This window comes from Melanotaenia boesemani, chromosome 17 (genome assembly GCF_017639745.1).
Source record: "Melanotaenia boesemani isolate fMelBoe1 chromosome 17, fMelBoe1.pri, whole genome shotgun sequence".
Taxonomy (NCBI): domain Eukaryota; kingdom Metazoa; phylum Chordata; class Actinopteri; order Atheriniformes; family Melanotaeniidae; genus Melanotaenia; species Melanotaenia boesemani.
Window position 1 is genome coordinate 24,817,678 of NC_055698.1, and position 14,901 is coordinate 24,832,578.

The following is a 14,901-nucleotide window of genomic DNA, read 5'->3' on the forward strand; positions in this document are numbered from 1 at the left end:
AAAAGAAACTGCAACATGAGGCTGTTACCCTGTGCTCGAGTATATACGCACAATCTATCTGCGTCACCTATGCAGACCTGACCTGACACAGACACTGTGCCAGTATAACTCCAGCTTAAGTTTTTTTGTTTGTTTGTTTGTTTGTTTTTTTACCTTTTCTTTAATTTCCACCATGCTGAGTGATATCACAACTAATCTGCCCCAATATGACACCAAGTGAACCACAGATAATCATGAAAAGTTCTCAAACTTTCAAACGTTGCTGTTAATGAAACTATAAATGCATCATCTAGCTAAAAATACAATGAACAAAATTAATCAGTATAAGGTATTTTAGGATAACATGAAACCTTTAGAGTTACTTGGTGTTGGTCGTTTTGTATTGTCTGCCTAACTTTATCCACGACTAAAAGAAAAGGAAAAAATTCAAACGGTAAATGCAACCGGAACCACCCAGGTAGTGGAATCATGAAGTTTGTCATTTTTCTCCTTGTTTTCCTCCTTCTCACAGGGCAACCTGAACCATCAAAAATCCTTTGTCACACCCTGAGTGTGATTCACAGCTCTCATATTTGACCTCTGACTTCAAGTCATTTCACTCATTCACAACGCAACAGAATTTACTAAATTTCGACCTCTGAAAACAAAGCACAGCGTGAAAATCATCCCCACTGACGCTAATGAATGTTTGACATTTTGCAGTCTAACAAAACAAGCACTCAGTCACCTCAACAGTCATTGTACAGAAAAACATATATATTTAAAGACTAAAGACAAAACTTAGGATTGAATACCCAAGAATTATCCTTCATATTAAGTCATCTGTTATAAAGTTCAGCAGAAACTATTGCAATTTTTTTTTTTATTATATCCGATCAAATAAAAAATGCATTTGATTCATTTGGAATTCTGCTGCAATTTTCTAATTACAAAGTGATTCCCCTGTGATGTTGTTGATCCTCTTGCATATGCTCCTGAACAAACCTCATCCCAATGAATGAAAGTCTTGCTGCATTACATGCCATGGATTTGTTTTACATTCTATCTGTGCAAAACAAGAACGACTGCTGCCAAGTGTCTGATGTCAGACCCTGGAGTTGCTCCTCTGACACTTAATGGGCGGTCAGGTCTGTCCGAGGTGCATCAAAATCAGACTCCAGATAACAAACAAAAACAAAAAAAAAAAGATTAGACTGTCTTTCTTTCTCTTTTCTGTCCAACAGTAGAGGACAGAGACCCCTTCAAAACACATTTAGGATTTCAGGCCCCTTAAAAGCATCTAAAAAATCAGATGTTTTCCATCGCAAATCCTCCGCCCAGCAGGGACCTGTGAAGCACATAGAATGACATCACAGTGAAAGAGAGGAGGAGAAGGAGAGGAGAGAGGGAGGAAAAATTCTTCAAGTATGAGAAAATTTTACTGCTCTCCTCCTCCTCTTTCTCTTTCATTCCTTCTTTCCTTCCCTCTTTCCTTCTGTTCATCCCTCTCTTGCTGCTGGTCAGATCATAGAAGTTCATAGAGCCTGACAGAAACAAGCAAAAACACTTCTGGCCCAGCGAGGAGAGAAACTCCTCACACCTCTGAGCAGGTAAGGCATTTTTAACAGTCTGCGATGAGGTGCAAAAATGATGAGAATGCTTCTTTTTTGCATGTTTGATCATTTGGATTATACATTATTCAAGATTATTTATATATGGTGCCTGTTGCATCAACATGTGCATGGAGAAGTAACTTAAATTTGCAAATTATTTAGTGGGACTGATACATTTGTAAAAATGACTGCAGAAATTTTAAAACAAGCAAACAAAAAATAATCAGCATTTTCTCATTCCAGTTTTTCAATTTTTCAAATTTATGAAGTGTTTTCAATTATTTTGGTCAGTGAAACTACTAATAATGTTAAATTACTCTGAAAACGTATTAAACAATTGCAATGTTTTCCAGTCTAAACTGTTGGTCATATACACATTATTGTAATAAAGAAATAGATTTTTTTTTTTTCCTGTTTACATTTTAGTATTCAATAACATTAGTTAACCATACAACTGAACATAAACCCTCTAAATGCTTTTGATATGCAATATTTAACACTCATACAAATAGAAAAAGGGAATATTTTAAGAAACCTAGTGGTAGTTATACTGGTGAGACAGTGCAATGATTTTGTTCTACATTATTCCCCACAGAACTAACTAAAAAGGGTGTGCTTTCCAAAACAAAACAGAGGGAGGCAGGCTGCTGCAGCACTGTGAGGCAAATGATACCTGAAGAGTCCCACATTCACAGACTTTGCACTGAACTAGTCAGCTCAGGTCACCAAACGTACCATGAAATAAAATGACAGAGTAAACAAAGTTTTGATGCAAAATTAAATTTTGTGGCAGCGTGGGAAACCTTTTGAGCCTTATGGAAATGTTGAATGATACCTCAGTCCTGCTTCAGACTGTTTTTGCATGGCTTTGTCTCTTGCAAAAAGATGTCATAGTTAGTGGCATCAATGAGCTTGGCTTGTGGAGGTGTTTGTCCTGGTCTGTGATGGATTTCACGGGTTGCCAGGGTTCAGGCAGAGCATTCAATCATTCTCATTAACTCAACATCACTGGCTGATCAAAGCTTTGTAATGGGGCTGCAGCACCAAATCATGAGTCTTTGACCAAAATATCTTTTCTTGTGGTCCTGTGCTGCTGTTGTTTTTGTTGTCATTCACCTTGGATGGAGTCCTGTGTTTGCATGTCCTCCTCCAGCAGACTGATTTCCTCCGACAGTACAAAGACATGTTGGGTTCATTGGTGATTCTAAGTTGTCTGTAAGGATCAGTGCAAGTGTGCATGTTTGTGTCTGTATTTGTGTGTGTGTGTGTTAAATCTGTGGTGGACAGGAAGCTCCTCCGGATTGCACCCCACTTCTTAATCTAACAGCTGGGATTACTTCAAACCCCCATCGAATCCTGAAAAGCTGAAGCAGGTATAACAGATGGGTGATGGATGGGAAATAAACTTCTTTATATGATGTTTAGAGCAAACTGATTTTCCAGATTGGTGTGTGCCTCCAGGTGTTGCACAAAACATCAATGCATCCATGACATCTTTTGACTTGTGTGTTTTTGTTTTAATACTATTTTATTTAATTTTCATTTTTGTTTTCCTTGATCAGTCTAAAATTTAAACACAGAATTAGCTTCTATTCATGTTGAGGCTCCTACTGGCATTATCTTCATGTACAGTTGGAATTGTTACTGGTGTTTTGTGGCCTTTTTTGACGGCACCCAAACAGTAGAATAAAACATGAATAGTTGTGACATTTATGTTATGATATTTCAGACAGAATGGCCTCCAATCTTTTTATGTGAATAAATCTTACAGTGTACAGTATGCACTGGCACCTACACAGACAGACATCACATTCTTATGTCATACTTTGAGAAATCTGGAAACTTCTCACTCAGTTAAATGGGAACTTAGAAAAGATGGTTCAGAAAGGATGGATTGTGATTTAACAAACAGTAAAATTGTAAATGAACTCCTGTTATGTATCCTGCAATAACATTTTTTTTATTGCCCATTTATCTCTAGAACATATTTGCTTACTTTTTACTCATTAATAGGACTTGTTTGGTTTTTTTTGAGTTGTAACTTTTTATCAATAAACTGAACAGTAAACTACAGGCAACATTAGCCTCTATGATCTACTTTTGACTCCACAGGGAAGCAAAAAGTTTGAACAAACACATCAAGAGTTGGTTTATTTAACGAGAAAAATTATTAATAAGTTGTTGAAAAGTGTAAATCTAACCAATGAAGTTTCATTTTTCGGATTGGTCTGTTTTATTTGGAAGTGATTATGTGCAAGGAAGGAATACATCATCCACATCTCACGAACGCCTCCTGGTTAATACTATCAAATGATTAAGCTGAGTTTCGGTGCGTTGTGCCAAGTTTGTGTTTAAAGAGGCTGTCAAAGGGAGTTTATTTTGGCTGCTAAAACCCAAGTAAAAAGGAAAGGGTTTCACTAGCAGAAAGAAAAAGTAAAGATGAGGAGCAAGTGAGGAAGATTTCTAGAAGATTCTGTTGCCCTCCTGAGCTTCAACCATAAAGCAGCTGGAACACCTGCAACTCAGGTATTTACAAGCTGGTCTTTCCTACTGAAGCCTGTAGAGCAGGTTCCCTCTCTGGCTGAGGTTCACAGATGTACATTAAACAGCAGATGATGAACTGTCTTTGTGGCAGGTCAAATTGAACTGGTATTATTCGGTGTTAAAGGTAGCAGGTTTACCTTTGAAATGCAGCAGTTTAAAGATGATTTTACAGAACAAAGATATTTAAATACAGAGTTAAAAAGCTGGAGGCATCTGATGACGTGTTTGGAATGCAAACATTTTAGATTTTAAGGAGATAGAGAAACTTTCAGACAGTATCTTTGTGCCATGCAACATAATTGGATATTTCTTTTAATATATTTTTGGCAGCTAATGAAACTGGTTATCCACTTTCCAAACAACCTCTTTTTTTGCAGTTAATGGATCGGTATGAGTCTTAAAATGCAGCCCAGTCTCCAATAGATTGCTATTTCTTTAGGCCAGAAATGGATAAAATAATAATAATAATAATTATAATGCTTTATTCCAGACACAATACATACAATACTTAAACAATACCTAAAAACACAGAGGAAGCTAGCCTAATGCCTGAATACAGAGTATAGAAGAAATGTTCTTGCACCAGTGTCTCCACACACTTGATTTGTATCCTGTGTGACTTTCCTCTGGGTTTGTTAAAGCCACAGTGATGTTATTCATTGACATGTGTAATTGTTGCATAAATCTGTACATAAGATTACAAAAAAAAAAAAAAAAAAGTACTTCCGTATAGACATTACAAGTGCACCATGCCCACACGTCTTACTATGTGGTGACGGGGCTGGTATTTAAGGTCAAGCGATCTTTTTTCCCTGACCATAACTCGGTATTTTAACAAGAATGAGTGGACAGAAACACACCCACAACCCCAGCCTACCTAATAAAAAGACCTGCTTTGTTGGTTGAGAAAGCTGATGTTAAAAAAGGGATGGGGAACTCCGGACCAGAGGGGTCCTGAAGGTTTCAGATGTTTCCCTGCTCTAAAACACCTGATTCAAGTTAAATGACTCTGATCAACAGCTTATAGTTAGGCTCTGCCCAATCATGTTCATCAATTAATCTGATTTAGGCTACAGCAGAAAATATCCAAAACCTGCAGGACTGCAGTTGTTGAGGGCGACTTTGCCTCTTCCTGTGGTAGACTATGACCCCAAAGCCATTTGTGCAAGTAAAAAAAAAAAAAAATTTGACTCGGGTGTTAGCCCTGCACATATTTGTGATTTACAGAATATGCTGCAAAAATGTTTTTTTAATTAAAAATAATAATCAGTTGGACAGCAAATACCTTCTAAAATCTGAGGTTCACAAATTGGTGGATTTTAAGAACAGATGATAAAAAGTTCTGCTAAAATAGCTTTTTTAGAGACCTCACCTGAAACCTCTCTAATTCTGTCCTGCTTTAGCTTATCAGGGCTACCTTTGCAGAGATAATATCAACATCTGATCTGATAGAGATCTAGAGCTACAACTGCATCATTGCAAAGTGATCATTTTATTATGAGTTAGCACAAATTCAGGCACAAACCATAAAAAATATGCAGAGGCCATAAAGGGATTTTCTAAGCTGTAACTTTGGCCCTTCGTGCTACAGATTTCTTTTTTAAACACACCCCACAGAAGCTTTATTGAATTGAGATGTGGTGCCTTTCGAGACCAAGTCAAGGTCTAGAATCGTATCCATTCTTCCTCAGACAATTCCTTAATTATTGTGTGTACACTGCTAAAGTTTAGCATGTGCATAAATACTTCGGTGTGTGGTACTTGTCAGGGGGACATCCAAACAAATACGAGGACCCTAAATTTGCCAGCTGAACATTGTGCAGAGCATCCTGCAGTAGGTCCACTAGTTGTCCTTCCCTGGACCAATTTTTGAAAGTTTTCCCATTTAATTATGTTCTCTCCTGTTCTGGAGATGCTCTGATCTAGTTGACTACCCTGAACCCCTCAACTTCAGCACCTGATTGTTGTTTGACTTTGTAATTTATCCAAAATCAGCATTTAAGAAAGTGCAGGTTTATCCCACATTACACTTTGTGTATGATTGATCCAAAAGCTCTGCTATGAACATCTGTGTATCAACTGTTTTTACTCATAATCCTACAAGTATAAACAAATAGCTTTACTTGATCTCAATGACTTTGACAGTGGTTTGATTGTTGTTGCCAGACGAGCTGGTTTGAGTGTTTCTGTGCATGATGATTTCTTGGATTTTCACCCTAACAGTTCATTCAGAATGGTGGAAAACCGAAAGCATCCAGTGAGCAGCTGTTTTGCAGATAGAAACGCCAAAGGTCAGTCTGGTTGGAGCAAACAGAGTAACTTAAAAACCCTGAACAACAAGTCTTTATGACTTGCAGTAGGTCCAGCCTTGAGGTGGATGGATGGGTGACAACAGCTGAAGAAAACGGCAAGAACAGAAGTGGGCACGAGCTCACCAACATTTAACAGCAGAAGATGGAAAAACACAGTCTGGTGTTATGAGCTTTGTGTGTTAACTGTCTAGGTTTCTGGTGCTGTAATGTTTTGGGGGATTGTCTTTTTGGACACTTTTGGCCCCTTGATACTGATCAGTCATGGTCTGAACTGGACAACCTGAACTTGACCTGAGATTGAGAAGCTTCTATTAGAAACTCTAAACTGTAAAAACTCTCGGTTTTAAGAGAAGAATCTATTTGGATCAAACCTCGACGTCAGTCACCTTCACTGACTTTATTAACTATATCTAATTCCTCAGCCATCAATAAATTGAATAAAGAATTTTTGTAGATCATATTCAGTGCGCCCTCTTAAAATAATTTTATTGAAAGTAATTACAGAACTTCCTACATAACAGTAGGAAACTAATCTGCCCTTATAGTTAAGGGACATTTATGAATAGGTACACATCCCCTCCTAAATTGCATTTATTGCTCCACCAGCAGGGAGAATGACGTTATGCTGTTGTGAACTCTCAGCAGCTGCTTTAATCATTCAGACCTGCTGCTGCTGAAGGTGGATTTAAACAGCAGATCTCGAGTATTAACCAGCTTTGCTTTGTAAACCTCACAGGGGAGATTAGGGTGGTTAGATCATTCAGTGTCTGAGTCATATTTTCAAATGTGATCGGCTACTGTTTGTGTCTTGGAGGAAATGTTGGGGTAAAATGTGTGTGCAGTAGGATTTATCTTTCCCTTTAATATCAGGTTAATGTTGTTCTTTGAGTGTTTCATGTGTTTTTATCACCTTTTGGATGACTTTCACAGCTTGAGTCAGATTAAATCACAAAAACTCTGGAAGGATATAATTTTAACCTTTTTAAAATAAAATCTTTAAGGTAGAACTTGTATCAAATTGTCTTGTATATTAAATGTGCCGCAAAGATAAACTTGCCTTGGCTTTTGGAGACATTTAACATGCAGTTTACATGCAGGGCAAAAAACTGAGAATATTAACTAAACATTTTAACATTTTCTCAGAAATGCTCCTGTAACCAACTACAGCAGGACAGTCTTAATATGGCAACTATAAACCAGCCCAGTCTCCCTATAAAACCTGTGATAGATACATGTGTCCACATAAATAAAATACACTGGTTTAAAGACACAGGTGAACTAAGGTGTGAGAAAACAACATGCATTATTTCTGCAGGCTTTGGGAAAGCCAGTCATATTGGGGATTTCACAATTTGTTTGGGACTCCCAAAACAATAACCTAAATATATATATATATATATATATATATATATATATATATATATATATATATATATATATATATATATATATATATATATATATATATATATATATATATATATATATATATATATATATATATATATATTAGTTTTTTTTCATAATATATAACTGGGGAAAAATGAGTCAAATTCTCTGTGGTCATTTGAGCTATATTAAATCAGGAAAAAAAACCGTAAATCACATTTCACTTCAACCTCAATGAACTGAGTGTTGACTAGTCGTTGTGCATTTTACTGTTTGTCAAGCTGTGAATGTGAAAGGACATTTTCTTCATGTGACATACATCAGGTCCATGTTAATTTGGACAACAGTTTTTATTAGAGTTCAACACAACGTTTAGACTAAAGTATTTATTATTAACAGTCTTTTTTCCAGGGTCTGTTTTTTTGTTTTATCCAACAAACTTTCTGTCAAGTTTATTTTTTAGAAGGTTAAAACAATGATGTTTGATAAAATGTTTAGAAATCCCACAAACTCAAGTGACTTATCTTAAACTTGTATGGGTTTATTTTGGTGAAGTCGGTTTGAAGAGAAGAAATATGTCACTTAGTAACAAAAAACTGAGAATGAAATTTATCTTTAAAAGATGTAATGGCAGGCTTACTTAGAGACAGTAAAGTACCCACTGATTCAGACCAATTTACCCCTACCTGGGGCAATTTAAACCACAGAAATACTTTTATTAGATGTTTTTTTTTTTTTTTTTCTTTTCTATAACCTTTTGGTATTGATCTATTTTGTGTCATATATGTGGCTTTTGGGTTCTATTTATGTAATCTAATTAGTTTTAATTTCCTGCTGCCTTAAGTACTATACTTTAAGTGTACTGTATTATTTACACTTATCTAGGGGACCACATACGTGAAAAATAGCCCACCTTACTTTTCTCTCCCCCTACAGTTTACATGATATTAGCTTGATTTTAACATGAACATGGCAGAAAGAATTAACACTATAGTATTTTTTTATGTATATTTAGATTTTGCCTTCTTGGAACAAAACACACTAATCCACTACTATTCCTCTCTAGTGATTTATACATGCCAAAAAGAGTTGGTTGAGCATGACATCAACACAGCCTTTTTACTTGTGTTTTTGTCCTTTTATTTGTAAGGAAAATCTAAACCAGGAACTATGTCATTAAATTGTCTATAACACTGGCCAAATTGCCCCAAAGAATCAACAATAGAGTAGCAAATATTCCATAATGCCAGCTTTAATTTTGCTCCATGTGTTACTAGCTGTTGGATTGGACTACTCTTTCAGACTAAGTTACTTTTTCCATGGGGTTTATTGGCTGACATGCTACACTGACAGGCCCATAAACAGGTAATGGTCCTCATTTGTGCTAATTGCAGCCAAAGTGGAGTCTGCTGAGTTAACATGAAATTTAAGGTGAGCTTAAATGAGTTATTCTTCTTCTTCCAGGTGGGAAAATCTCTGGAAAAAAGGCGATAGGAAAAACATCGTATGTGGAGCCAGCTGAAACAAAGCAACAGCAGCTGACAGATCTCTTTGAACTGCAGTGCTACTGAAGAATCCATCTTAAAAACAGCTTGAAAGTTCTGAAACGCAACCAGCTTCAAATCAACCAATCAGCTCAGTTTTCCTGAACAATCCAGCATCTTTCCCTGAGGAAGACTTCTCCTGGTCTGATCTCAGTGATGTTGCCCCTCATCCCCTCCCTCCTCTTCTTCTTTCTCCTGGCCAGCCCAGCCCTCCTGACCCCAACAACCTCCAGTGAGTTACAGGTCAGGGGGGAAAGGACACCAAGGAATGCTGAGCAGGACTCCATTAAGGTGACTCATCGGTTATTTAAGATGAATGAACACAGTGAAGGCAGGTCAAAGGATATTAAAATCTAAATCAAACTTAAAGATGCATGACTTAAATTTGATTTAAGTCATGTATATTACTTGATAGGTTTGAATAAAGTAAGGTTTTGCTGACATTTCTCAAAAGAACCTGATTTAATGGTTTTATTTATCTACTTCTCACTATATCATATTGTCTATGTTTGTTTACAGTCCATCTGTAAACAAATGTATGTTACAAGCAGGTTTTATGGAGAACACATAGAGCAAAAAAGTTTTCAGGCTGCACAAAAGTGACTGTAAAACTGGTGGTGGGAAATGAACAGGCAGCTCCTTCTATAACCCATCAAATACACAGCAACAGCTACTACATGTGCAGTGTGTGAGCACAGAGAAGCTATTTTTTGCATCACTGCATCCTGTAAATTTGAAGGACATCTTACTCAGTAAGATGTCTTTGATAAATCCATTAAAACAACACAGTGAGTGAAATTACTGTATCATTTTTCCAGAAGCCCAAAACAAAATCTCTAATTTTCTGGTATTTAGAATAATTTAAATTTCTGTCAAAATTGTGTTTAATCCTATTTTGAGCTTGCTGTGTTCCTGTTACTGTCTTGATAAAGGCAGAACAAAGAAACAAGAAAATAACAGAACAAAGTTACTCTGAGCCATTTCAGTCATTTGCAAGTCCCTGATGTGCCCATTTATTGAAAAGTGTGTGCGCGAAAGGAAAAAACAGCTGCAAGTGTAGAATAAGATGTGTTGAATGTAGAAACACACTGAGTGTTCAGATCCTTTACGAAAAAGGTTAAACTATGCGTGTTATGAAGCCTTGTAGTGCAGGGGGAAAAGGGCCAGTAACAAAACAAGATGGAGTCAGGATGTGTATAAGAAAATAAATTTATTCCCAACAATGGGGTCCTATTTACAATGTTTACACTGGAAACCAAACACAAAAGATATCCCAAACAAAAGAAACAACAACATACAAAAAAAAAACAAAAAACAAAAAACACTCCGCCTTTAACTTAAAGCTCTATTACACACAAAACCAATTGTAACTCAAGGTGTCCTATAATAGGTAATTTACAAATAACAACAAAAGAAAGAACACCACTAAGGTAGAGTATCTGGGTCTTGCACAGACACACAAAACAGCCAAACCCAAATAGCTAATAAGCTCAACAATCTGTCCACGAATCAAATACCAAAAACCCCACGTCGGGTAGAAAACAGCCAACAGACAAAGAGTTATGTCCCAAAGTGGTGAGCTGTGTCCCAATAGTCCACAGCTGCCCTGAATGATGGCAATCCACAGCATTTGAGGGTGAGGAGTCCTCCCGAATAGCCAGCCACAACGAGTCCTGAACTGCCAGCAACCAATCCAGGCGGAGGAGGGGAGGTCTACAGGTGAAGGTCCCACAGCCAATCACCTGGAAGCACTGGCACAGCAGCATTTGCATACACAGCAGCAGGTCGACAAGCCTGGGGCCATAACAATGGGGGTTCTCCAGTTTTAGCTGGTTTAACCACAAGAACTGAACATGACTCACCTTGAGCTGAAACCAGTTTCTCATAGCTAAACTATTAGCCTAACTAAGAACAAAATCTTGTGTCCATCTTGTTAAGCCACAACAAGGCTCCAGTTTTTAGAGTTTCTACATACATCTGAGATGGCTGTATTTAGGATAAGGGATGCCTTGAAAAGTTGTGAGGTTACAATGTGGAACTGCAATTCACGGGAAAACATTGCAGACTAAAGCAAACTTCTGATGAGCCCTAAGCTTTGAATACTGTCAAATACTTAGTATGCGCTTCCTCCCAGATGTACCCAGATGTTCATGTTCATTGAATTGAAGGCAGGTGACTCCTCACAGCAGGGCATTAGAAAGTCATTCCCATGGGACACAGCATGTATTCCAAAAACAGAATATTACGAAGTAGATAAGCTATTTACTAATCACGTTAGTTATTTTTAATCATTAACTGGCCCCAATGACATATGACATATATATCTGATCCTTGGATATGTTTAAGATACTATTGAGAAAAACAGCTGCAGAAATTAATTTATTCCCACTTCTTTAGTAACAGTTACCTTAATAACATTTATTTATTGCACTAGTCACTTTTTATTTGATTACAAGTGAATTATGTCTATAGTAGATTTTTTTTGTCTGCCTTTGCTGTTGTCTTTTGTCAGCTCCAGCATGTGAGCCATTCCTAAGCAGAATTTCTGTCAATGAGAAAGTTTCCTGGTTCTTACTGAATACAGTGAAACATAATGCTTGGCCTTCTGTGTTGTTGTTGCAGGTAGTGATCTCAGAGGGATGCGCCACTCAGGGAGATTCATCCGGTGTGAGCCAAGGTGACAAAAAATAAAATAAAATTTTCATTTGAGAAAAACACACAATCAACTCGCTAACCATGCGTGCTCATCAGCTCCATCAGCACCAAAGCTCATCTCTACATTCCACAGGTAAAGAAATTGACCTGGCTCCTGGTTCTCCTCTGGTTCTGACCCACAAGATCAAACTAGTCCCATCAGGGTCAGGGTCTGGGTCTTGTGGCTGCGAGGGGGACTTTGCTGCCTTACGAGAACGTCTGGAAAGGCTGGAGAAGGAGGTGTCTGAACTTCGGGAGAAGTGTGGAGGAGCTGATGGAAGCTGCTGCACCTCTGAGAGCAAAGGTAAAAAACCAGATGGTTGTTTTTCTTAAAACTAAAAGATTTAAGATTAAGACTTTTTCTTCTTGTTTGCAAGCAATGAAGGATCAGAGTAAAATATAAGTTTTTTTTGGTTGTTTTTAACTTGTAATAGGACTCAGGAAGAGGAAATCGGCCCAAACTAAGAGTTTGTCATGAACTCATAAGTAGGTGATGTCATGCTTTTCTGCCTGAGCCCAAAAAAGAAAAATCTAATTGGGTTTAACGTTTGAAAGATTTTTGTGTGTTTCTCATCCATTGGGAGCATGGAAATTTACATCATATTGATCCAAAGTCATGAGTTAAGTCATCCGTGCAGACCCGATGATGACTTGCAGGCAACTCTTCAGAGCTGCTCTAACAGCCAAAATTCAACTCCAAAGCAACATGAATGTTGTTCTTATGTTTTAAGCACAAAGACAATCAGTACCGAGTTAAATAATCAGGTCATTTAAAGACTAAAAACTAAACATGAGCAATGCTATTATTACGAAAATAAACACTCATAATATTTTGTAGATTTTGATCAAAGAGCTGCTGCAAGACGAGCACATTAATACCACAACAACAAAAGTCTTTCTTTGTGGAAATTTTTATTAAATTTTGTTTCCTTTGAGATTTTTTTTTCTTTTTAGTTAATTTCCTTTGTGAAATGCTCTGATATGACACATGTTGCTGCTTTTCAGCAACATGTTTAACAAACACTGGACTGAATTCACTTTGGCTGATAAAAAAAAAAAAAAAATCCCCCGTATGTTTTCAACTTTCTGCATTTCAATTCCTGTTTTGTGATACAATGATCCCACAAAACTTCAAAAGAGGCTTCACTCGACACACTTATAAAAGCCAGCATCACGCTTATTATCAGATTGACTCATATTTAAAATTACACACAGCCGCCCACGTTAAATGTTCAAGACCTAATGATGTCATTTTTATAAAACAACTGAGACACACACTGAGGCTTATGGGTTTATTTTGGCTGTGTTCAAATCCTTAACTTCTTCTTTGTTTCATTTTTTAGTTTTTGATTATTTAACTATAGTTCAAAACTAACAGCAGATCAAACAGTTTAATTGCACAGAAACTGTAGATCAGTGATCAGTGAGCATAAAAGAGCAAGGCAGAAATAAACCTCCTGTTTCTCTTTCTCTCTGCTGCAGGAACTTATTTCCCTGATTATACTAACATTTTTTAATTTCCCCTTATTTCTAGAGGTTAGGAGGTGTAAAATGGCTGTATGCAGGTAAATTGAGAATATATTATTTGCCTCATTAAGTCACCTGATTAGAAAAAAATGCTTGTACTATAAATGAAAAATGGTTTAACTGAGCTTGTCATCTTAATTTTCCAGAAAAATATACAAATTATCTAAACAGTTGATAAGAAAATAAATAAGCTGGACTGAGTTTTATTTTACAAAGACAGAAAATGTAACTTCTGAAAAAGAAATATGAAAGAATAGAGTGAGGTTTATGTGTTTAAACCAAAAGAGTTGCTAAGAGTTTATATACATCTGAAAACTGTTAGTTCGAATGAGTAAGCATTTAGCTAATGTGCAGCAGAAAATCTGATTAAACCTCAAAGATCAGACATGGCATATAAGTTTATCTCACTTTTAATCACTGAATGAAGCTTTTGGGCTTTTACCCCTCACAACTCAGGCTTCTCGTCATTTTTATTTTTTTAACCCTTAAAAAAAAACCTGGCTCAAGAAATAATGGGTAGAAAATTAAATTAGTTTTAATCTGAAATCTTTATTTGGCCCTTCTAAATAAATGAATGAATGAATAAATAAATAAATAAATGAATAAATAAATAAATGAATAAATAAATAAATAAATAAAAATCTGCATTCATGTTCCATTTGTAAAGATGGCCAGAATTAACGTAGTGCAAAAAGTCTCTATCAGGGGCAGGAGACAAGAATCAGATTATAAACAAGGTTTAAATAAAGTGATGCAATTGGTTTATATTGATGGGCAAAAGGGAGAAATCAAATTTACTATTTCTGTAGTCATTTTTATTATACTTAAGGACAGATAATGAAATTATTGATGAAGAGCATATTTGGAAGGATCTAGGAGTAAGAAAGCAACCTAAAAGAAATAAATAGATGAAAGAAATCATTCACTGTCACACACAAAGTGTTAACACTTAATTTTTGTACTTTTACATAAACCAAATAATAACATATCTTAAGGCTCATAGAATCAAGACAATCCATCACTATTGTCAGAAATTAACAGTTAACTAAGCAAACAGGAAAAACTTGTGGTTAGCAGAAAGAGACCTCCAACAACGTTGGTCTTGAATTAAATATAGTCCCTCCAGGAAAACTTTATATCCTCTATTATACAAACAAAATGTTTGCACACTAGAGCCACTTAAACTACTTATTTTTGTTTTATGAAGGTATAAAATTTAACAGGCAGTGAAAACACTAAATAAGTTATGTGTGCAGCCATGAGGCTGAGACACGGTCAGATTAATGCTCCAAGCACTTG

General features: G+C 36.4%; 1 protein-coding gene across 2 annotated transcripts in view; it reads left to right on the forward strand.

Moving 5' to 3' along the window:
- The first annotated feature begins 1,521 nt into the window (after positions 1-1,521).
- LOC121656751 (tenascin) overlaps positions 1,522-14,901 on the forward strand; it is a 62,562-nt gene continuing 49,182 nt past the window's right edge. Inside the window, exons 1-4 of one of the 2 annotated variants that reach the window (XM_042011850.1) lie at positions 1,522-1,589; positions 9,302-9,672; positions 12,004-12,058; positions 12,170-12,379. In XM_042011850.1, the coding sequence (XP_041867784.1) occupies positions 9,538-9,672; positions 12,004-12,058; positions 12,170-12,379 (400 nt within the window). In that variant the 5' untranslated portion in view covers positions 1,522-1,589; positions 9,302-9,537. Of the gene's footprint in view, positions 1,590-4,039; positions 4,119-9,301; positions 9,673-12,003; positions 12,059-12,169; positions 12,380-14,901 lie in introns of those variants that run through there. The other variant, XM_042011851.1, reaches the window with a different exon arrangement.